The following is a 22920-nucleotide window of genomic DNA, read 5'->3' as shown; positions in this document are numbered from 1 at the left end:
AAAATTCTTCAGAGATTTTGGTCCAAATTGACATAATAGCATCACACGGTGGCTGCAGATGTGTGGTTCCACATCCATGATGTGAATCTGCCATTGCGCCACATCCCAAAGGAACTCTATTGGACTCAGATCTGGTGACTGTGGAGGCCACTTGAGTACACAGTCATATTCAAGAAACCAGTTTGAGCAATGTTAGATGGTGTGTTAACTTGTTGGAAGAAGCCATCTGAAATTGGAATGGGCATGGTCATCAATACTTGTCATCTCTTTTCCAGATCATTCCCTATACTCCCCACAGATGTTTGTGCAAAAAAACCCACTAGATCAGCAGTTTATAAAATACTCCAACAACCGTCACAACGGCACTTAGCTAACCTTTCTTCCCCATCTGATGATCCCTTAAAACTTCAGCAGGTTGTCTTCCTCATGTCTTTGTGCCTAAAAGCATTGAGCTGTTGCCATGGAATTTGTCAATATTTAATGAGCAGTTGAACAGGTTTACCTAATGAAGAGGTTGGTAAGTGTATACTTGACTATTTGAAAATAGCATTCACCAATGGACCGCCTGCATTTACAACTTTATAAAAAGAAAGAAAAAAACAGAAGCAAGAAGAGTTTTGCTATTAACGTGCCTTAATGGGTTTCCAATGTTTAATAGCCAAACAATAGAAATAAATGAATACCTGCATTATGAAACTGTGCCTCTACAAGAAATTATCACTACACACCTTTCACCAATATATCCCTTCATACGTTCTTCATGCACTGTGTAGTGTTTACAAAAATGTCAAAGAGACAGAAAAGAAATATTTTCCAGGGTGTGTTGGTTGGTTGTTGATGCTGTATGAAACTATTGTGTAATATAATACCATTCACTCTGCACAGATACCACTTAGTTTCAATACAAGATATTAAAAGATTCAATTACTGTATGCCCTGGATGGTCGATACTTAACCAACCAAGAAAAGAATTTTCCACCTTCCTCTCCAAAGGTGTCTTTGAGAGGCTTTACTGTCACCTTGTGGTCAAAAAGAATAAGTACTGAAAACCTTCCCATTTTACAGTTTTTTCTGAATGCTTAAACCCTAACTGTGATTCCTGTAGCACAATCTCTAAAACTATTCAGACTTATAGGAAAACCACTCACTGAGTTTGCAAAACTAAAAGCTGCTTTGCACTCAGTTTGCAATTTTGTAACACACACTTTGCAAAACTGTAGGCACAATTCACTGCACAACACTCAATTACCAAATTTCCAACACACTCCTAGCAAAAGTATACACATGTATGGCTATCATTAACACTAATTTTCCAACTGTCTGGCACACTTTCACATGTGAAAACCTTTTTTAGATAATTAGTTCACTTTGCAATCAGCCTAAGCACTATAATACAGGTAAGCTGTGTGTGCGGAGTACAATGGAGGGAGCAGAAAGAGTGAGAAGTAGAGGAGGCCGAGGAAGAGGACGTGGAGGTGAAGAAGTAGGATGAAGAGGACGACAAGGACAAGGAGGAGCAAGAGGAAGACGAGGAGGGGGGAGAGGAAGGGTAGGAAGAGTAAGAAATAGAATTGCTGATGACATCAGAGCTACAATAGTGGACCATGTAATCAACCGTGGAAAGACCCTGAGGGAAGCTGGCCAACGGGTCCAGCCTAACTCGAGCCGCTACACTGTAGCAAGTACCATAGGGACATCTTGAAATGAGAATTGGTTAGTACAGTCACTTCGCACAAAGATTTGTAGCACTGCCATATGCCAATGAGAAACACACCAATACCATTGATGTAAAAATACTGAAATTGTTACTTTACAGAATTGCCAATTGCCAATAAATTAGCCAATAGTTACAAAAAATGTGCTTACAGTTTTTTCTGATTGCTTAAGCACATTTATTGTAACTATTGGCTAATTTTGCAAAACTCTTCACACAAATAAGAAAACCTGTCACCCAATAATCAAAACATTGTAGTTCTCTTGCAAAAGCAAACACAGCTAGATTAACTCTTCACACCTTCGTAAAAATGGTGTTTCCGTATCAAACAGTACACACAAGCCATCATCTACTAAGCACACAATGCGCCAACTGCACACTGATGGTATGAATACAAAACACATCTGGCTTTTGCTTTCTCTGTGCACAAGGTAGGCTATGTCAGTTTGAGCTCATACTTCTGTCATAGATCCATAAGCATAGAGGGATCCAAACTTCAAGTACTGGTGTTTATTCAAACACATCAAAACAAACACAAGTGTTTATTTCCAAGTATAGGATTATTTGCAATCGCCATAATGACTATATGGGTTACTTGGTCTGCAGTGAACATGCTTCCTCTGCCCCAGCATCTGGTCATCTAGCAATTCTGTAAAGTAACAATTTCAGTATTTTTACAGCAATGGTATTGGTGTGTTTCTCATTGGCATATGGCAGTGCTACAGATCTTAGTGCGAAGTGACTGTGCTAACCGATTCTCATTTCAAGATGTCCTTATGGTACTTGCTACAGTGTAGCGGCTCGAGTTAGGCTGGACCCGTTGGCCAGCTACCCTCAGGGTCATTCCACGGTTGATTACATGGTCCACTATTGTAGCTCTGATGTCATCAGTGATTCTATTTCTTACTCTTCCTACCCTTCCTCTCACCCCTCCTCATCTTCCTCTCCTCCCTCCTCGTCTTCCTCTTGCTCCTCCTTGTCCTTGTCGTCCTCTTCATCCTACTTCTTCACCTCCACGTCCTCTTCCTCGGCCTCCTCTACTTCTCACTCTTTCTGCTCCCTCCATTGTACTCTGCACACACAGCTTACCTGTATTGTAGTGCTTAGGCTGATTGCAAAGTGAACTAATTATCTAAAAAAGTTTTGACATGTGAAAGTGTGCCAGACAGTTGGCAAATTAGTGTTAATGATAGCCATACATGTGTATACTTTTGCTAGGAGTGTGTTGGAAATTTGGTAATTGAGTGTTGTGCAGTGAATTGTGCCTACAGTTTAGCAAAGTGTGTGTTACAAAATTGCAAACTGAGTGCAAAGCAGTTTTTGTGCTTTTAGTTTTGCAAACTCAGTGAGTGGTTTTGCTATAAGTCTGAATAGTTTTAGAGATTGTGCTACAGGAATCACAGTTAGGGTTTAAGCATTCAGAAAAAACTGTAAATCCCACTATTGGACCCATGAGTAGCTTAAAAACAGAGATGCAGTGAGCAATAACTGGTTTCAATATTTTAATGCAAACATAACAAATCCTGTTTAGAAAACAGCAACCGAGTGTGTACAGCATCTTAAATAGCTAATTAAAAAAGAACAACAAAAGCAGCAGAACAATGAAAAGCAACAGTTAAAAAAATTAATGGATGAACTGAGACAAAAAACCCCTCATATTTTCTAACTGACATCATGACCAACATGCTCATGTTTCTTAAAGATTATACTGCACAAGTATTCAAAATGATGTGACAACCGTTTGCCATATGTACAAGACAGCTTCACAAGTACGAGTAGTCAGACTTGGTGACTTGACCCTGACGGTTAGCTACAAGAATTTAAGTTACAACTTTTATTCCTCTTAACTCTCTTTATAAAAACGATTTGCAAACTAGTACTTAGCATTTCTCCTGTCTCTTTTTCCCAGCCTCTTGCTTAACAAGAACTCTTGGCACTCGCAGCTTGTAATCAGTGCAGGGCAATTTTTTTTATACACCTGAACTGTAATTTTGTAAATTGAAAGACACTGAGGTAAAGTAATTCGATACATGTCTTTTATTTTAACACTGCAAACTGATTACCACACGGAACACAAATATTACCAGGTTTTATAATCTTCATTATTATACACGTAATCCACATGCAGCACCAGGAATATGAAAAACATGGGAATGACATTACTCTCCAAATCAACAGAAAGAGAATTATTAACGTATGCATATTGTATACTGAAGTAACAAATAGTTTAATTGATCCAAACACAACTGTGTAAGTATGTGTAACACAACGAATAATAATTGACTTCTGCTGGACTGCTGATCATAGCTTCAGGGAGTTGACCTCTATGATCTGCTGCAGGATGTTGTCTACATCATTGGTGTCCAGGCTGATGCCGGCCAGGTCCAGCTGGGGCAGGAGTGCCGTGAGAAGCACTACCACGTTGTGGCGGATGTCATGCAGATTCTCTTGCACAGACCTGAGCGTACAACAGATTTGTCACTACAGCAAGAAACCCAAACAGCTCACATTTCACTTCTTGTTCCAAGAAAATTTTTTCTGGGAGAACTGAGCTTTTGTATCGTGTATGAATAGGTGTAAAAGGCTACAAGTGAGATGTTTACGAGGTGTTCCTTTATCATTTTGTTAAAACCTGTTAAAACCTATCAAGTTGATGTGAAATAAATCACAGTCTTGACTGATACTCGATCGATTTATCTACACGTACTTTGTGCAGATGAAGATAAATATAAATTAAGCATTAGGCATTCAAATTAGAACAATATCAATATATAGCTTGGGATCCCTGTCTACACAGCTGCATGTGGATGTCTGTATAACGCACTCACCTGTTGTCTTCACGGGCCTCAGTGTCACTGAGTCTTGTTCTCGTCTGGCTGTCAGTCTTTTCCTTCCTGGCTCTGCTCAGTTCAGGCTGGTTGTTGGACTCACTCACAGCTTTTAACCCGTGAAGTTCTGCAGCCTGAATCAGGCCAGAGGATGAAGTAGAGCACTGATAGACAGCAGGAGATAATCAAAGTTTTCATTTAGATTTCATTTAAATCAGATTTAACAGGTTTAAAATAAATCACATTACACTGCAGTATTTATCATTCTTCTTAATAATTCACTATTTTGTGCTTGATTTGTTCGTATGATTACAAAACACTCAACTACTTATTAAGATGATCAAACCTTATACTTGGGATTACCTTAGATTAATATATTTTAGTAGCTAAATTCAGCTCTGCAAGTCAAATCAAATTTCACTTTTTTTTAATTTAAAGCTCCAATCACAAAGAAGTCACTTCAAGGTGCTTAATATTGTAAGGTAAAAAGACCCTACAACATCAGAAAAAATGACGTCATCATACGATGCTCTATGAGCAAGGGCTTGGCGACAGTGCCAAGGGCAAAACTCCCCTTTAACAGGAAGAAAGCTCCTGCAGAATCAGGCTCAGGAAGCTATCCGCTGTGACCGGATGGTAGTGAGAGGAAAGAAAAGGGAGACGAGAGAGAGAGACGGGACAAAAGGAAACTATGGAAGAGAGAGAGCCAGAGTTTAATAACTGCTAATGATTAAATAAAGCAGTGGGGTGTGAAAAGATATCACCTAGAAACTCTATATTGTTGAAAATATATGCTTTAAATCAATGTATACAGGCCACTTTAACCAGAAAGAATTATTATTACATGTCCTTCAAGTGTTTAATAACTACTAAAGTAAATATCAAAAGAGGCTCATTACAAGAAGGAATGATGAGAATCAAAAGAAAATCATGATAGGATAAATGTGACTACATTAAACTTTAGTCTAACCAACATTTAAATAAACTAAAAAGGCAAAAATGGTTCTAAATGGTTTCTGACCTCAGCCATGTCCGTCTGACAGCCGACCTCTTTGCGTCCCGATGGTTTCTCCAGCGTCTGCGTTGGACTTTTTTCGTCGCAGTCATCATTTGTCATCGTTCCTTGAGTTGTCTTTGTGATTTCCAGACCTAGAAGGCTGCGGAGCTTCTCAGCCTCTTTCTCCAACCCAACCAGCCTCTGCATTTTAGCCTCCCGGTTAAGCCCTTCCGTGGGCAGCACCCTGCTCTGCTGCCCTTCTGTTCGGCTCAGCGGGGGCACTTTCACAGTCTGTGTGGAGGGGAGTGAGTGCTGCCACGTGTTGCTGGTGTGGGTTTGCGGTGGGTTTGTGTCTGAGTTCTCTACCCGGCTGCTGGCGTCCTTTTTGTTTTTTTCTGGGGATAATGTCTTGACTATATCACTTTGTTTCCCAGAATGCAACTCCTTATCCGTAACTGCTGAATCGGACTGGTGAAGCTTCCAAAAGTACCGCTTCTTTTTAACAACGCACAATATTGAATCTGACATCCTTTTGGGGTTACAAAAAAGGAGGGTTAATCGGTTAATACAAGGTATTAAACACTGATATATCTATCTATACACACACACACACACACACACACACACACACACACACACACACACACATATATATATGTATATATATATATATATATATATATATATATATATATATATAAATTAACTACTACACTATATCCAACCATTATCTAAAGCACAAGTTTGCATCAATACACTTGGATTAGACTGGAATTAGATTCTCTTTTTTATTTTATTCAATCTTTCCCCACCTTAAAGTTTCTAAGTGCTCCTCCTCTTCTGTCTCCATGTCTGCGTTTTCCGTTTTGTCGCTCTCTTCATCCTGAAGCCTCTTGTCACTTATCTCATTTTCCTTGGGCGACGCTCCTTTTGCAATTTCATTCTTCTTTTTAGTGACCGTGTCTCTTCCAGCGGCCTCCTCCTGCGTTTGCGTGTCCGTGTCCGACTGTGACTCCGCATCGTCATTCGCGAAAGTGTCATTTAGATCTGTGAGTTCATCTGCGTTTTCCACTTTGGTGGGCTTAGATGAACTCCGTAAGACTATTTGATGTTTAGACACTTGTTCCTCTACCTCAGACACCTGCAATGAAAACAGCAGAACGCACCTGTGAGATACAGTACGGGACCTTTACTGTTGGTGAGAAAAACACAACAAAGATAAGAAAAAAACAAATTTACATACCTCTAATGATTTTCGCTTTGTGCCTCTGGAGTACTCTCTGCAAGATAAAAACACGGATAATCACGTTATGCTCTGGTTTATCGTCAGTAAATATAATTGTCTCTGCTGGAGCTAACTAACTAACTGAACCTATGAAGGCTATTCGGGGATTGCGCACACAAGTTATTCTGCTTAGTAAATCTGAGCCCTAATCAGACATGATGAATCAAGTTGTCTGTAAGACTTCGCTGTTATTTGTTGATTTAAGGATTGTTTTTGTGTGACTCCTGCGGGCACTGGATTTTCTGAATACGATGCCGTGCAACGGTGATTAAAACTAAACGTAAAACAATATCTTGGGCAGCTTTGTGTGCATAGTGGTGGTTTTAAATAGGCTTTGGGCTGGAAACCATCAGTATCTGGTAACGCTGGGGTATACCCTCGACTGGTTGTCAGTCTGCAGGGCTAACGCAGAGACCCGAACAACCATTCACACCTACAGCCAATTTAGAATCAACTTAGCAAAGAATATCTTTGGACTGTGGGAGGAAGTTTGAGTAACCGTGCACCGAAAAAAAACCATGTTAACTTTCCAGAGTAATGCTATAAGTAAATGCCACACAAATACCCAGGGCTGTAAAACAATCAGAGTTTCTTGGTGTAAGTTCAACAGAATATTTCTCAGTTATTTAGTTATAAAACAAAAATTATGCTGCAACAAGCAAGTCATCGGGAAAGTGTTTACTAAATTCATTAAGGAACTAAGCAGTAGGGTTGTTTTTGTCACAGACCATCAGGTTTCTTTTTGTTACATAAGTAGTCGCCCCTGTCATCCATTAGGAAGATTTCAGGTTCAAGTCACATCCATCTTTTACATACAGTCTATGGGCAGACCACAGTCACTTTAGTCTGTGCATCACTCACTAACTGCTGTCAGTGAGCGGTTTATAACCTTGTGGTTTATCTTAGTACATTTGTATTTAACAGATTTCTGTCAAAAGTTGCCAAATTTAAGCAAATTAGATGTGACCCTTTCTGCTGACGTCTGCTTAAGTGTCTAAATAACAGACCTAAAGCGTTTTGTGTACTGATGAGCAACATAGAACCATATTTTAAAGAGCTAATTGATTCTTATCAGTTAGAGGATACCATAAGTAAACTTTTCTCAGACACGCTTAGAGTCACATGGACAACCGCCGGAAATAAGTGCATGAAACCACAAAACGGCATGTGAACCCACAAGAGCAAGCAGGCATGCAGAAAGAGCTGCAGTGCGATATATCCGTCCATGTACGAATTTTCACATACAGTCAAAGTTTCAGAGGGGTAAAGAAATGGGAATTTACAGTTTCTTGTGGCTTTTCTGATAGCTCGGTGTTAACAGCTCCTCGTGTTCTTCTGTTTCCTCTGGTGACGAGCAGCTTCTGTAAAGACAAAGAGACTTGTGCTTACTTTCAATTCAGTCAGCAGTGGCTTTGGCGAAAATTGAAAATGACGTTTTGCATCATACAAGCCATTAGAAATATCTGTCTTTTTTAAGAAAAGCAGTGAAATAAAAAGTAAACAAGGGAGAAAATGAATGCAAAGGACACGCAGGGCTCAGAAAGGGCTCGTGCTCGATCAATTAACGCTAAAATATGACCATGCAGAGTTAAACGATTAAAGACAGACTAAAAAAAAGGAAATGGTGACTACTGATGCTGAAGAGGCTAAAATATCTTGACCTCTAGTCCACAGAATAGCTCAAGAGAAAAAATATAGGTCTGCCTGCCTGCTAAAATTCAGTGTCTCCACTCTGTGCTCTGACTTCATTAAGATAATACTAAAATTTGAAGTCTTAATTTTAGCAAGATTAGAACATGCTTGTTAAGTTACCTGGTAGCTGATTAGCTTCACTTGATAAAATGACGAGTATATCAGAGGAAGAGCTGAGGTTCAGCTATCAATTTTGTCTCTAGAATGGTGTTCATTGGTGGCATTGTGATGTGAAGTGAGAGCAGGTGGAAGCGAGCCTGGAATGGTGGAGGTATGCTCTGAGGGAGGGGGAATGAAAGCCAGCAGAAGCGACAAAATGTGTGTGAATGAGAGGGAGACAAGTGGAAAGGCGAACACACACAAGCGAGGGGAAGAAGAGAGTGCAGCCAGGGTGGAGTGACTGAAAACAAATGCCAGAGGTGATTCGAGACAGAAGAATAGCATCTAGAGCGAGCATTGTAAATGATCAGAATGGGCCAAATTAGAAATGAATATATCAGCTCAAGATGAGCAGCTTGGAGAGACAACGTTAGTCTACGTCCACATTAGCCTGGATAAATTTCAAAACAGCGTTTTCCGCGTCCACACTATCGTTTTCAGAGAGTTGTGTGTCCACATTGAAATGACCGAAAACGGCCGCATGTGCATGCGTGAAATGCGAGACGATTGGCCTGCCTCATTTCTGTCTGCCGTTTATTTACTTTCCGGCTTTACCGAGTTTTTTAAATAGACTAATAATGAGGTGGAGTTGTTGCTGCGAGTAACACAAAAGTACAAAGTTGCAAAAGCGAGTGAGAATTAAAGAATTTGAAGAAAAGCTATCTGGAACATGTACAGACTGATATTAATCTTTAATAGGGCTGTCAAAATTGAGAGCAAACAAACATATATATATATATATATATATATATATATATATATATATATATATATATATATATATATATATATATATATATATATATATGTGTTAGCGTGACAGAGGAGGATGTTAGGAGTTAGGGTTATGTGGAAGCTGATGCTGCTGTGGTGGCCCAGCAATGGAGCAGCCGAAAGAAGAATAGACTGATAAATGCTGCCTGACACAAATAATTAGGTTTTCCAGCAGTGTAATGTTGCTCCTGAAAACAGTGTTGTTGAACATGATTCAGCTTTTGCATTCATTATGTAATTGTGCTTCTTACTCAAGTCAGTGGTGCAGTTAAAATCACGAGAAATAATATGAAATACCCACCTGTAACGTGAATTTGGGTTCTGGCTGCAGGTCCAGCTCTCAGGAGCAATTCTGTAAAAGCCGTCAGGGATGCTTCGCCACTTGAGACACTCTTCACACTGTAACCACATGGGACCCCTGTAAATACAACAGCTGTCAGTAAGATAAAGTTGGCAATAAAGATATACTTAACTATTTTTATCTCAGTAAGTCTAGACTTGTGCACACAACAGATCTCTTCAAGATCTATCTATCTATCTATCTATCTATCTATCTATCTATCTATCTATCTATCTATCTATCTATCTATCTATCTATCTATCTATCTATCTATCTATCTATCTATCTATCTATCTATCTATCTATCTATAAATAAACTTTTGGCTTAACGGATCATATAGATGATATTTTTATGTTCCTTGTCTCTGTAATTTTACCCCAGAGCCTGAGTCTCACTCCTCTGGTTTAATATAGATATGATATTATGACTTTGATAAATAGCCAAGTTCTAACATGCACTGGCCTGCCGCTGAACTGAACTTTGGAATGAGGATATGTTATTAACACTCCACATTTTGGTCATGAAAAAACCTGAAAACTGTGGGAAACCCTTCCGAGTTGAACAGCACGTTTCCTCAAAACAGTGTGCGGCGATGTGGAACAGAGGGGCTTTGAAGTACACTGATCTTATTTGATGGGTGAGTGAGGAGTGTTAGATTATCAGCAGTGACATGTTTGTAAACCACCTGTATAGAAAAGCAGTGCACTAATAATATTGGGCGCCACTGAACGCAGTGTAAGGGTTTATTGAGGTTTTTTTTATTATTTCCTCCTTTGATAGTACTATTTACCATGTGTCTAGCTTTTTGGCATCCGTTACTTTTTTATTCCTCTAGCTGTCTGCTCCACCCTACTTATTTATACTTGTCACCCAACCTTTATTTACCTTTCCTACCTTTCTGAGTTCTACATTTAGACTTTCTGTTTGAACTGCACTTAATACTCGGCACGTATTTAGAGCCAGATGAACTGGATGAGTGTTCACTGTTTGCACTACAGCTATATCAGGTCTGGGTCTATACTCGTTTTACCAGTGATGGACTGGCTTTTCTAGTCTTACCGACCACTCCAAGTGCTCTAGACTACAAGTCAAAACACACCATACAGTACGTTATTCCATACACTTCAAGCCTTCACGTCTCACGTCCATGGCCTGTTTCAAGTCACCAGTTAGCCTAACATGCTATCTTTGGTTTGTCGGAGGAAGTAGCCAGAGGGCACTCACACGAGCACATGAGGAACATGAAAACTCCACACAGGGTTCAAACCAGGAACTTTCTTGTCGTTGGGCGACAGGGTTAACCACTACAACACCACGCAGTTTTGTTTTTTAGAGCTAGAAATAAAATTTAAAGCTGAATTTTAAAAAAAGGCTTATGCTGTATGTTAGAAATGGCCCAAGGGCACAGCCAGCCTATTGCATAATGACCACTTCAATTGATCTCTGTACAGCTGCAGCAGCCTTTGTGTGAGAACAGCAACAATGAATACCACCTGATGATACAAAGCAATGACGGACATGCAAGAGAACACTGAGGCCTCACCCCTCATAATGGCAACATCACTGAGTAAAAAACACCGTAGTTAGCCAACAGACTCCACATTAATAGGCCTATAAAACTTTGTAATGACAACTTTAGAAATTATTATTAGTCTACAATAATGTCAGCTTGTAACAGTGTTATAAACAAGCATTTTTTCCTATATATTTATAGCTTGGTAAAATGACAAATAACCATAGCTTAATTATCAGCTTTCATACTGTAAACCTGTATTCAGAGCCTCAACATATAATGTTTATGCAATGTATTATTTGTTTATAATTTGTAATATGAAAGCATCACACATAACTTACAATAAAGTATTAACATTCTAATAATGCAGCAAATTTAACAGCAACTATTTCCACTGTCTGACCTCACTGTTTTTCAAAATCTGGCCCTGACTTCATCTGTGTAAAAAAAACAAAACAGTTAACACTTACTCATCGACATCCTCCTGGACCTCCTTCTCATTTTTGTCTAGAGCCTGAAACTCTCGCTCTCTGGCCTTCTTCTCTGTCACCTCCTTCCAGTAGTCGTTGAGTTTTAGGCCCAAAGCTCCGAGGGTCAGTCTTGGGAGTAAAAAGAGGAAACAACTGTAAATGTGTTTAAAATAAGACAATGACAGAAAAAGAAATTAACTGAAGATTACATGATCAAATTACCGCCTTCGCTCTTAACTTTGTACATACAGGATGAAACTATTTATTCCAACTCAACAGCTCATATTCACAAACAAAACAATCAAACAAAAAAAGCAACTATCTGATTTATTACTGTTTGTTACCTGTACTCTTTGGTGTACTCAAAGTCTTGCTTGTTATGAGCAGGTTTCAGAAAATTGCACTCAATGACGCCGATGACGCCAATGCCCGCTCTTAGGCCCGAAGTCTGAAGGAAATTTAAGAGTGACATTTATTAAGCAGAGGCAGGTACCCAGGGTAGCCTCACAGTATTTGTAACACACAACATTATTTTACTTTACCTTTAGCTGGCAGCCCACTTTCTCATACGCCTTAATGAGACGATTCTTGTGGTACATCATAATCCCATAGTGATCCTTGTTTTTTGGGTTAAGTCCAAAGGTCACCTTCACTTTGTCTTTCTGACAAAAACCAGTTAAGAAAACTGACAAAGTTTAGAATAATGATGCAATTTTCATATAATTAAAGGGATGTTACTAATGTAATTGTTTTAACAGAAAAACATGGAAAAAATGTAACATTGTTCATGCAATTATTATTAATGACCTTATTATTAATTATAGTAGAGTATAATTCAGAATTTTCATAACTCTTATCCTACCCCTGAGGTCTGGTTTGTTGCATGCATTCATATATTAGATAGGCAAACAGATAAAGTTCAGATTAAAAATTCGGTTTTGTGGGCGCTGAACCGATCCCTGGCACGATAACACAAAACCCCAGTTTCAAAATCTCAGTTCTCTAGAAGACATGAAAAGATAAAAAAAAAAATAATAACTAGATATGAGACCGCATGAACTGGCACTGTGAAGCTTGTTTGGATTTTCCCTTCATGAACATCTGTTAAGCACCAAAAGTGTGTGTGTGTGTGTTTTTTTAAACTTTTTTACCAGACCCCAGTAAAGTAACACAGATGCTTCATCTCCAACAGTCACACGAATCCCACTTCCTGTTTACACTTGAATTTGGCTGTTACACACACACATAGCGTAAGGATACACTGAAGTGGGGTTTGTAGACGTCATGCTCAATGTGTATCAGCCTCTTCGCTACCAGTTTGGCCTGAATCTTCTTCCCCCTCAGTATGATCTGTGTTTTCGGCTTCAGATACAGGATACTGAGGTAGGCCTGTGATAAACATGCAAGCAAATAAAACGGACAAGGTGGAAAAAAAAGAAAGAAAATAAGCGAGGCTTAAAACTGAAAACTCTAAATATGAAATACTCTTTTGTCGGTTGAAATCCACTCGTGAACGCACATTTTTCACCAGCAGGTTTATTTTTTAATCTTGAAACATGAAAAAAAGATGATTTACAAACAAAAAGTAAATTCTTAGAATTTGCGAATTATCATTTAAAACCTGCAAAAAAAACATTTTTTTAATGAAACTGGGGCAGTGTTACTACAAAACCACAAGGTTGACAGTTTGTCTACAGTAGTGTGGAGGTACTCAGTGTCTGCCAAAAAGTGGAAGACACTCTTACACCCAGCCCCCAACACACACAGCACTTGTATGGCTAAACCCACACGTAAACCACAACCACTACACCCTGAATTTTTCTCTAACCCTGATCACAACCTTTAACACTAAAATCCTCCTGAACAGGTCCCCAAGCCCTGACAAATATTAATATTATGGACCACAGAGGCTCTAACATAATAAGAGATGGTAAAGTGTTTTTTTACCCACTCACCCTGAGACTGTAATGCATGTCTGGGATGTTCTGCTCAGTTCTCAAGGATCCGCTATTCTTCAGCCCCTTCTTCAACTCTTCGATCTGAATCTCAGGCAAACGAATGTCATTCGGATCGGTCTCAAAGTCGAGCTCCATCTTACCGTCTTTAGCTCTTCGGGATAGCACGAAAGAAAGCAGCTGTTAGAACATGTAATTGTGTTTCACTGCACACGCTGTAATGGCTGTCTAGAAAGCTCCGCAGATGGCTTTGCAAGACATTTCATTAATTGGGAACGATTTGCAACACAAAGTCACTGTATGGCTTTACCTCCTGTGTCTAATTACTAGGATTTGAATCACAGGGCAATACTTGAAATGCTGGATGGTTATACTCATTGTGGTGATCATCTCTCTCTCCAGCATGAAGAGGAAGTGAAATAGGAGGTATGAGAAACCTGACCTGGTTCTTTTTACCACTTTACAAGAACCTGACTTCAGTCGACCATTTCTCTCTAAGAAATTTAGTTGAAGAAGGAAAAGAGAAAATTCAAAACTTCAATTTAGTTGGTTCTCTGTTCTCCATTTGAATGTGGGTCACTTTGCATAGATTTGCCTAGAACCATGCTTATACAAATACTACATATGTGTTTTTGTACCCACTTGCCTCCCTCTGATACTGACTGTGCTTGCACACTCCTCAGTGTCATGTGGTATTTTCAACCAATGGTCACAACACGCCAACTTGGAAACTCTAACCGAGATGTTTTGACTTGACTGACACTAAAGAAACAGTGTAATAAGGTCTGCGCTAATCTGCTTTGTTGTACAGAGTTCGACAAAATGACTGACATCATGACAGTTATCTAACAAGATTACAGATTTCACACATTTGGCTTCGTCAAACTGCTAGTGGTGGAAGGGAGATGTTTGTCGTGTGGAACACTCTTATCTTATCATGTTTCAACTTTAATGTAACACGAACATGTGATTCTGACCTGCGGATGTTCCAGATTAATATCTTGGTGCCTTTTTTGGAGGGAATTGAGTCAAAATGTGAATGTATCTGCTCCAGGGATTTGACGATCGAGTGGTCGAGGACGGCCGTCAGACTGGCCTGTGAATCCTCGGTCACAACTAATAACTGTAACACCGAATTAAGGTCAGAACATAAGGGAGCATGTATGGTAATAAACACATATACATAATATATTTGTTTCCTGTTATCTGCCTTAAACTTGGCCTGCCTATTTTAATTCATGTCACCCCTTGCCCACCGCCCCCACCCACACACCCTGTGCCATTCAAATGATCTCATCAGTTCTCACACTAAAAAAATCAGGAAGTCATACTGATGTAGAACGTCTACGCATCAGCAAATTCACAAAGTAAACCTAATATTGTATCCTAATATTTCCCAGTCCCTTTGTGAAGGATATTGGTTTGCTGGTTGAAAGGGACAATGGGGACGATGACAGCCTGGGCTTTAATGCTTTCCAGGTAGGTCTGCGACAGCATCCCCACAGTCTGACAGCCGCCGTTCTTGGTGAAGATGAGCGCGTCACGCCCCAAGCGCATGGAGCCCGACTTAAAGCCGTTCCCGTAAACCCCGATGGCCTGCTGACTGGCCCTACCCGAGCCCTTCTCTGTAAAACCAAAGCTGGACACAAAAGCGAGCAAGTGTTAATTATCGAACACTGAGAAGCAAGCTGAGAAGACAAAACTAGCCTAATGTGTGAATGTGACACAAAGCGGCACATGTGAGGCCACAGTTGGAAACTGCACGTGTGTGTCTGTGGGTTAAATGCAGAAAAGAGGAACACAATCGGTATGCAGCACTACTGTGTCTTTCTATGTTTCTTTTTTTCCTTGTGTGTGAACTTCACACGTGTCTCACCTGAGCATCTTGTGCAGTTTGTTGGGGGTCATGCCGCTGCCATTATCGATGAAAGACAGACAGAGGTGATCCGTTTCATGAACTACATCTATCCAGAACTGTTTAGCGGACACACCGGGGTCTGAGGCATTGTCTAGAAGACGACAGGCAGAAAATTGGAAATAAGAAAAACAAGAGAAGCACATGGGATGGCTAGTTTCTTTAATGCCTTCCTTATATTTCTTTACAACGTGAACTTCCTGCAGGCATAGTCAAAGTGATACTGCACATTATAGATGAGGAGACTCATGCTGCAGGAACAAATCATTAGATCTACAACTCCACTGCTGATCTCTGGATGCTACTGCTATGTGCTGTAATCTATACTTCAATGTGGGGCACAGCCACTAATTGCGTCACACCATGATCAACAAACATCGAACATACGGAGTTTGGGACTTTCTGCAGGGTTATTGCGAATCACTGCGAGCTTATTCCAAGAAGCACGTGGCTCCCTTTGTTGTTTCGAAAGTTTAGCCTGTACTTTCACGTGGGACAGTGGTGCGAATGCATTTCTACAGCGCACTCCCTTCGCTGTTCCGGTTTTTAAAAAAGCCTCAGCAGCCAACAGACGGTCAGCACGTCTGAACCAATGAGAGCGCACAGAGTGGAGGAATGGCAATGTTGACAGCCCAGACACGAACCATTTATGTCACATAAAGGCGCAAATAAGCTACTGCTGCATATTTACCAATAAGTTTTATATGTATTTTGTCAAAAATAATCCAAACTGATTCTGTTAATGCTCACGAGAAGTAAGAGTACCGACACTGCAGAAAACCTCACTGCAGTTGAGCAGTTACTAATATCTCAGCACTATGATTTCAAACTGCAGAGCGTTAAAGGAACGAGCTCCTCTATCCTTACTTTACGAAGGGATTATTACCACAACACAGCGTCTGCAGCTGCCAGCACACGTCTTTAGGCGTGTGAGCGCAAACTCGTGAAAGAGGAAGTCCGTTCGGTCCATTTTTGCACCAACACAAATGTCTGCTCAACACGCCAACTTTGTGCGCGACAGCGGAAGAGCGGTGCGAAAGAAACCACGAAAAGCTGCAGCAACAGGTGCAGGGGACTGTGCAGCGTTTCTGTATTATGCCTGAAATTTCTTATTGCCTACCTATTAATTCTGCCACAGCGCTGAAAGGCCAGGTATGACTCGTGGAGTTGCTGTTCAGGAAGGAAGGACTCATCTGGAAATGAAAAAAAGAATTTAAAAAAACAAGTTAAACTTTCACTTGCTCTTTTTTGTGAGCCGCTGTAGCGAACGTTTTCTAAAGTGTCGAAACAAATGCGAATCCTCTACAGCAAATATCTGAAATACTTACAGAACTCAGGCGAATCCCATGCTCACTTAACCTCGCCATGTTTTTCGTCTGAATATTTTGCTTCTCGTCGTGTGAGCTCTCCGTGCGCAGGTACGTAGCCATACAGAGCAGTGGGCGCGTCCTCGGGGCCTGTGTCAAAGGAAGTCAGCCGAAGTCGCGCTTCGAGCAGTCTGAAAGAGACACAGCTGAGGTATTTCTTTCTGCAGATCTTATGTTAATATGACGTTTTACCAAGTTCTTGCATTTATTACCAAGTTGATTTATTGTTACTTTGTTATAACGCGTGTTTGAAATGGGCTGTTTTTTTTTCATTCAAAAATTATAATAATTCAGTTGCAGAATCAGCTAAATGCTTACAGTAAATGGCCGTTGTGTTAGGCACACCTCCTTAACTATCATTAAAAGAGATCTGACATGCTGAAGGTTCAAATCTGGCATCAAAATAGGGAAGAGACGTGATATAAGTGACTTTGAATGTGGCTTGGTGCCATATGGGCTGGTCTGAATATCTGAGGTTGTACTGAGAATTTCCCATACAACTTTCTCTTTACTGAACGTTTACTGAATGGTCTGAAAAGGGGAAAAAAAATCTGTGTTCAGCAATTCTCTGCTACTCACAGCGGTTCAAGTGTCTTGTTGATGCCAGAGGAGAGTGGCCGTGCTGACAGGAAGGCACAATCCAGACAATCCAAATAATCACTTGTTACAACAAAGGTATGAAGAAGAGCACATGGAACCTTAAAGGAGATCGACTGCAGCAGCAGAAGACCACACCGGGTGCCGCTCCTGTCAGCTAAGTGCAGCGCAGTGGTTTGCTGATACTAACAGGAAACTGAAGCTGCAGTTCACACCTGCTCACCAGAATTGGACAACGGAAGATTGGAAAAACATTGACCTGTCTGGTGAGTCTCGATTTGTGCTGCAACGTTCAGTAGTTATTTGGTGTAAGCTATGTGAAAGCATGAATCCGTGCTGTATCCTGTCAATGTTTCAGATTGGTGGAGGTGGTGTAATAGTGTGAGGGATATTTTTTGGTACACTCTGGCCTCATTATTACTACTTTAGCTAGTTTAGTTGTTCAAAACACCACATCCTACCTGAGAATTGGTGCTGACTATGTCCATCCCTTTATGACCACAGCGTATCCATCTTCTGATGGCTGCTTCCAACAGGATAACGCGCCATGTTACAAAGCTCAAATCATCTCAAACTGGTTTCTTGAACACAGGTTTGTCGTTACCCATGGGTATTCGGGGCTCTACTTCCAGATGTTTTTTCAGTACCCTCTGATCTCCCGGCTGAATGAAATGTTTATTAGAGGAAACCTGTATTTAGGTATGTGTTTGCCACAATTTATCTGGGGCGAAGCCCCACTCCCATCTCTGTCCGACCAATCACAGCAGAGCATTCCTCCTTTAGGTCCAACGTCAGCACCTGTTAGCTGTCACTGATGATTGGTCTGGATCTGACAAACTGGTGGTTGCTAACCAGCTAAAGCACTTCAGCAGAAGAAGTTTTTTTTTTTAGAAAAAAAAAGACAAAGTGAGGGGGAGGCGCAGGTGGAAGGAGCTGCCTCCTGTTGCTACTGTAGCAGACACAGGGCATGAAATGGCCACTGCATTAGATACAAACTCAGGGGGGTGAATTGGTGAAGTGCTTCTGGCATGTTCGTTGCTACAAATCTGTTTCTCACACACTGAGTCAACGATTCACACATATTCCTCACACCCTGTCTGACCTTCATTTTCTCACGTAGGCCTAATCTGAAAAAAAAAATAAAAAAAAAATTAAAAAAAATAATTTATCATAACAAAGTTATTTAGACCATCAAGAGAAACCTGAGAAAAATACAAATAAATCTATTGATTCTTAAAATCATTCATGCTGCTCAAAGTAATGCCAGGCCTAAACAGCAGCACTTTCTCCTCTCAACCTGCACACGCAGTTGACAATGAGTAACCATGGCTACAGTGAGTAACCCTGGTGACAGGGAGATGCTCTGTACTTCGCTCTGAAGCACTCATTCCCATTCCCAATAAAAGAGCTCAGGTTATTATGGCCATTTAAAATGAAGAATGCACGTCAGTGCTGAACCCTTGTAAAAATATACTGTGTATGTATGTAGTCAGTTATGTTTTTTCTATAGGAATCATATCAGAGAGGCACAGAAATGAACTCTTCATTTGAGTGCATTTGTGTAATTTACTGTTCCAAGATATACTTGGAACAGTAAATATATCTTTATCTTTGATATAAATATATCTATATCTTTGTATACGAAGTCTGCCATAAACAAGATGACTTAGGTCTGTGTAGAATGTTAGGTCCCACATTCACTGTGGATTCATACATGAAATAAAGGAAATGCAGAAAAATAGAGAGCGATGACAAAAATAGCACGAATGAGGCGTGATTGTTAAAACACTGTGTGCCTGTAAACACAGACGTCATTAGGTGGAGAGGGCACAGAATGCCATAGAAATAAACATCCTGCAGAACACTGAGTGAAGCACGTTGTGTCTGCCCGCATTAACCCCTTAAGGCCTAGAGTATCATATTTGATACATGGGTTTTGTCAGTTTTGGAGACTTCTGCATCATCAGTGGGATTTTTTTCCCCCTAGTTAAATTACACAGTACATTTTTAACAAATAAAAAAAACCTCACCATGTTTTGGTGAGGTTTTTTTCCCCACAATCCTGATAATGATAAGCAGAAGATAATGGATGTATGGATATAGAAAATACAATAAAAATTTAAAAACTCATATATGCAAATGAATATTTAATAAAAAAAAATCTAAAAACACATGATTTGGGCTATAAATCATAATTCATAAATATTGTAAGTGTCACTTAGTAGTGACTTGGATAACTATTTAGCTTTTGATGATAAGAAAATTTTCATATTCTGCATGTTGATATTTGTTGAATGATAAATACAGTGTTTGAGTCCACATATAAACTAAGTTTGTACATAAAGAGTTAATAAATGAATTCAAATGGCCTCTGCAGTCACCAGATTTCAATCTAGTAGAGCACCTTTGGAACCTCTGTGGTGAAATGAGAAATTTGCATCCTGGATGTGCCACCGACAGATCTGCAGCAACTGTGTGATTCTATCAGGCCAATACAGAGTGAAATCTGAGAGCAATGTTTCCACCAGGATGTCGAATCTGTGCCCAGGGCCCTGTTTCAGGAAGCCGGTTTAGTGGAAAAACTGAGTAAGTATACCCTGAGTTAACGAAAACTCTGGGTTTTCGGTTTCACAAAGCGAGTTCAGATGAAGCCTCAGTGAGTCACTATGACGACACACTCCGTGAAGCTAACCTGCCCCCTAGCAGGTTTACTACAACTAACCCTGACTGTCTCCGCCCCTTTGTCGGAAACCTGACAGTAGGAAGTGTCGGACATGGCGTGCCCCTTCCTTGAAGAGCCAGTAGATCGTGAAGCCCAAATTCTCCGCAGAGCTCTCCGCCGGGAGAGAGTGATCAGAGCGCGTTTGGACATTTTATCATTTCCTGATGATTTTCTGTGTGAACGTTACCGTTTCTCAGCACAATCTATAAGTTATTTGGATAACATCCTCAGGCCATATATTACGCATGTGACACATCGTGGACATCCTCTCAGTTCTGTACATATTATTTGTATTGCACTTCGGTTTTTTGCAAACGGGAGCTTTCTGTATAATATTGGTGACGCTGAGCACGTTTCCAAGGCTACCGTCTGTCGGGCAGTCAGGAATGTTACAGTTGCACTGAAACGTCTCCTGTACTCGTTTGTGTTCCCCGGTCATAGACCCACAAGATTTATCAAAGAGGGATGCCACAAAATTGCAGGTATCAGGATGACCAAAACTTAATTTATGATGTGGTGCTACTTGGACTACTACTTAAATTTTACATTTATTTTCACGGTTCCCAGGCGTGATTGGCTGTATAGATGGCACTCACATTCCAATCATTGCTCCTTCAGTAAATGAAGGAGACTATGTGAACAGGAAGTCTTTCCACAGCATTAATGTGCAGGTACATAGTTCCCTGTAGCATTTCAAACTAACAAATTATTTCATTATAGTAATGGATGCTAATTTGTGTTCTCTGCACTGTGAAGATCATATGTGATGCTGCCAACATTATCACAAATGTGGAAGCCAAGTGGCCAGGCTCTGTCCATGACTCACAAATATTCCGTGAATGTACACTGAGCACAAAATTTGGACATGGTGAGTTGAGAATACTTTAAAATATATAAAGACCAATTGCTTCAGGGACATTTGAACTGAAGTGTATCCTTCTGTCTTAGGAGAGTTCACTGGCTACTTGCTTGGTGATAGGGGGTATCCATGTTTACCCTATTTGCTTACCCCTTACCCTGACCCTGAACCGGGCCCACAGCAGCGATATAATCTGGCTAATTGCAGGACAAGAGCCAGAATTGAAATGACTATCGGAATGCTTAAGGCCCGGTTCCAGTGCCTGCAAAGACTCAGGGTCACCCCAGAAAGGGCATGTGACATTATTGTGGCATGTGTGATTCTTCACAACATTGCCACAATTAGAGGAGAACACTGTCCTTCTGGACCAAACATCAGCAGTGATCCAAACCATGAACATCCTGACCCTCCCACGGACATACAAGATGGAAGAGCAGTCAGAGACACCATATGTCACAATCATTTCTTTTGACCCATCACCTCAACATGTTGAAAGAAGAATAAACAGATTTTTTGTTCAACTGGCTTTATTGGTCGCCTGTGTTTCCTGTACACAAAGTATTAAAAGATGTAAACCTCATAAAGTGTCTCTGTTGCTTCCTCCTCTGTAACAGCTGTCAATGTTTCTTCATTATTTTCCTGTAGTAAAGAAATAGACAACATTGCTGTTCTACTGTAAACTCATATAATCTGTGGAGTATTACTCACAACTGCATGTTGGTCTGGCTCAACAGGAGGCTGCACCAGATGCAGTACACCACCACCATCAACTGATAGAATATGAGGTTTATACAGGTCACTTATAACTTACAAGGGACCAAATGGCAATTAACAAACATACCAATCACCTTACACTTCATTGTCATTATGCTCTCAAAGACAACCAAGACTGAGGCAAGGAAAAATCAGTAGGAAAATAACTTCACTACAAAATAATCCATTATGGTAAAGAGTTTATCAAATGAATGAGTAGCACTGCAAAGGTGACTGTGAAGAAAGGATGTATGCACATCATGTATTATTTTGAATTTACCCCCTATGTAGGCACTTGTGTCTTGCGGGGTTATTGACTCAGAGGATGTCCCTGCAGAGATGCCTTCGGCCACAGGGCGCCCACTGTTTTGGCTGAGGGCCAACTGCTCAGCCTCTGTGAGTGGTGGTGGTGGAGGACCCCCACCTGTTTTTCAGGCCTCTGCTTTTTTTCTGTTGGCTATAACGGGCCACATTTGAGCATACAGAGTAAGCAAATATGTACTTGTAATGTGCTCAGATAATTTCAATAAGTGCTTACAGAAAGAAAATTAATGTAGCCTCTAACTGCAATTGATTTACATGGGACAAACAGACCAAGCACTATGGCTCATAATACAATTACACCTCACCTGTTTGGACTATATTTTTATATTTCATTTTTACTTGCTGCCAGGCACGTTTGGGGCCTGTTGGGTTGCACCTGCGCTCACATCACATCACAAAATAAAATGTATAAAATAACAAATAAAATAACATATGATAAAATAACGTGTTAAATGGGTGGAAATCCCTAGATCAATGTTTATATTAACACTCACGCATTGACTCTGTCGGCTATGTTTTGCCATGCATGCTCCCTTTGTTTTGCAGCTGAGGCTGTGTTACTTTTTTTCTGAGAAATTTGCATGTTATCGGCATATGCTGCCATCAGAATTTCGGCCTCAAGCGCTGTGAAATACATTGACCTTCTTTCCCTCCG

General features: G+C 40.3%; 1 protein-coding gene across 2 annotated transcripts; it reads right to left on the bottom strand.

The window, feature by feature from the left end:
- Positions 1-3203: 3203 nt before the first annotated feature.
- Positions 3204-17111, bottom strand: LOC113006823 (MORC family CW-type zinc finger protein 3). Of its 2 annotated transcripts, XM_026143019.2 has the most exons (17): positions 16972-17100; positions 16764-16836; positions 15605-15737; positions 15147-15367; positions 14706-14853; positions 13729-13882; positions 13034-13162; positions 12316-12435; positions 12118-12221; positions 11774-11902; positions 9751-9867; positions 8108-8185; positions 6783-6819; positions 6352-6680; positions 5564-6068; positions 4543-4706; positions 3204-4172 (listed from the first exon to the last, which is right to left on the bottom strand). In XM_026143019.2, the coding sequence occupies exons 1-17, from the start codon at positions 17071-17073 to the stop codon at positions 4016-4018; spliced, it is 2700 nt and encodes an 899-aa protein (XP_025998804.2). In that variant the 5' UTR covers positions 17074-17100; the 3' UTR covers positions 3204-4015. The 2 variants fall into 2 exon arrangements, with proteins under 2 accessions (XP_025998804.2, XP_080145385.1); XM_080289259.1 differs by lacking the exons at positions 3204-4172; positions 4543-4706 and adding an exon at positions 5006-5231 and having other exon boundaries at positions 16972-17111.
- Between the last annotated feature and the right edge of the window lie 5809 nt (positions 17112-22920).

The sequence above is a fragment of the Astatotilapia calliptera genome, chromosome 2 (genome assembly GCF_964374335.1).
Source record: "Astatotilapia calliptera chromosome 2, fAstCal68.1, whole genome shotgun sequence".
Taxonomy (NCBI): domain Eukaryota; kingdom Metazoa; phylum Chordata; class Actinopteri; order Cichliformes; family Cichlidae; genus Astatotilapia; species Astatotilapia calliptera.
Note: the sequence above shows the minus strand (reverse complement) of the source record. Positions and strands in the feature narration are given on the sequence as shown.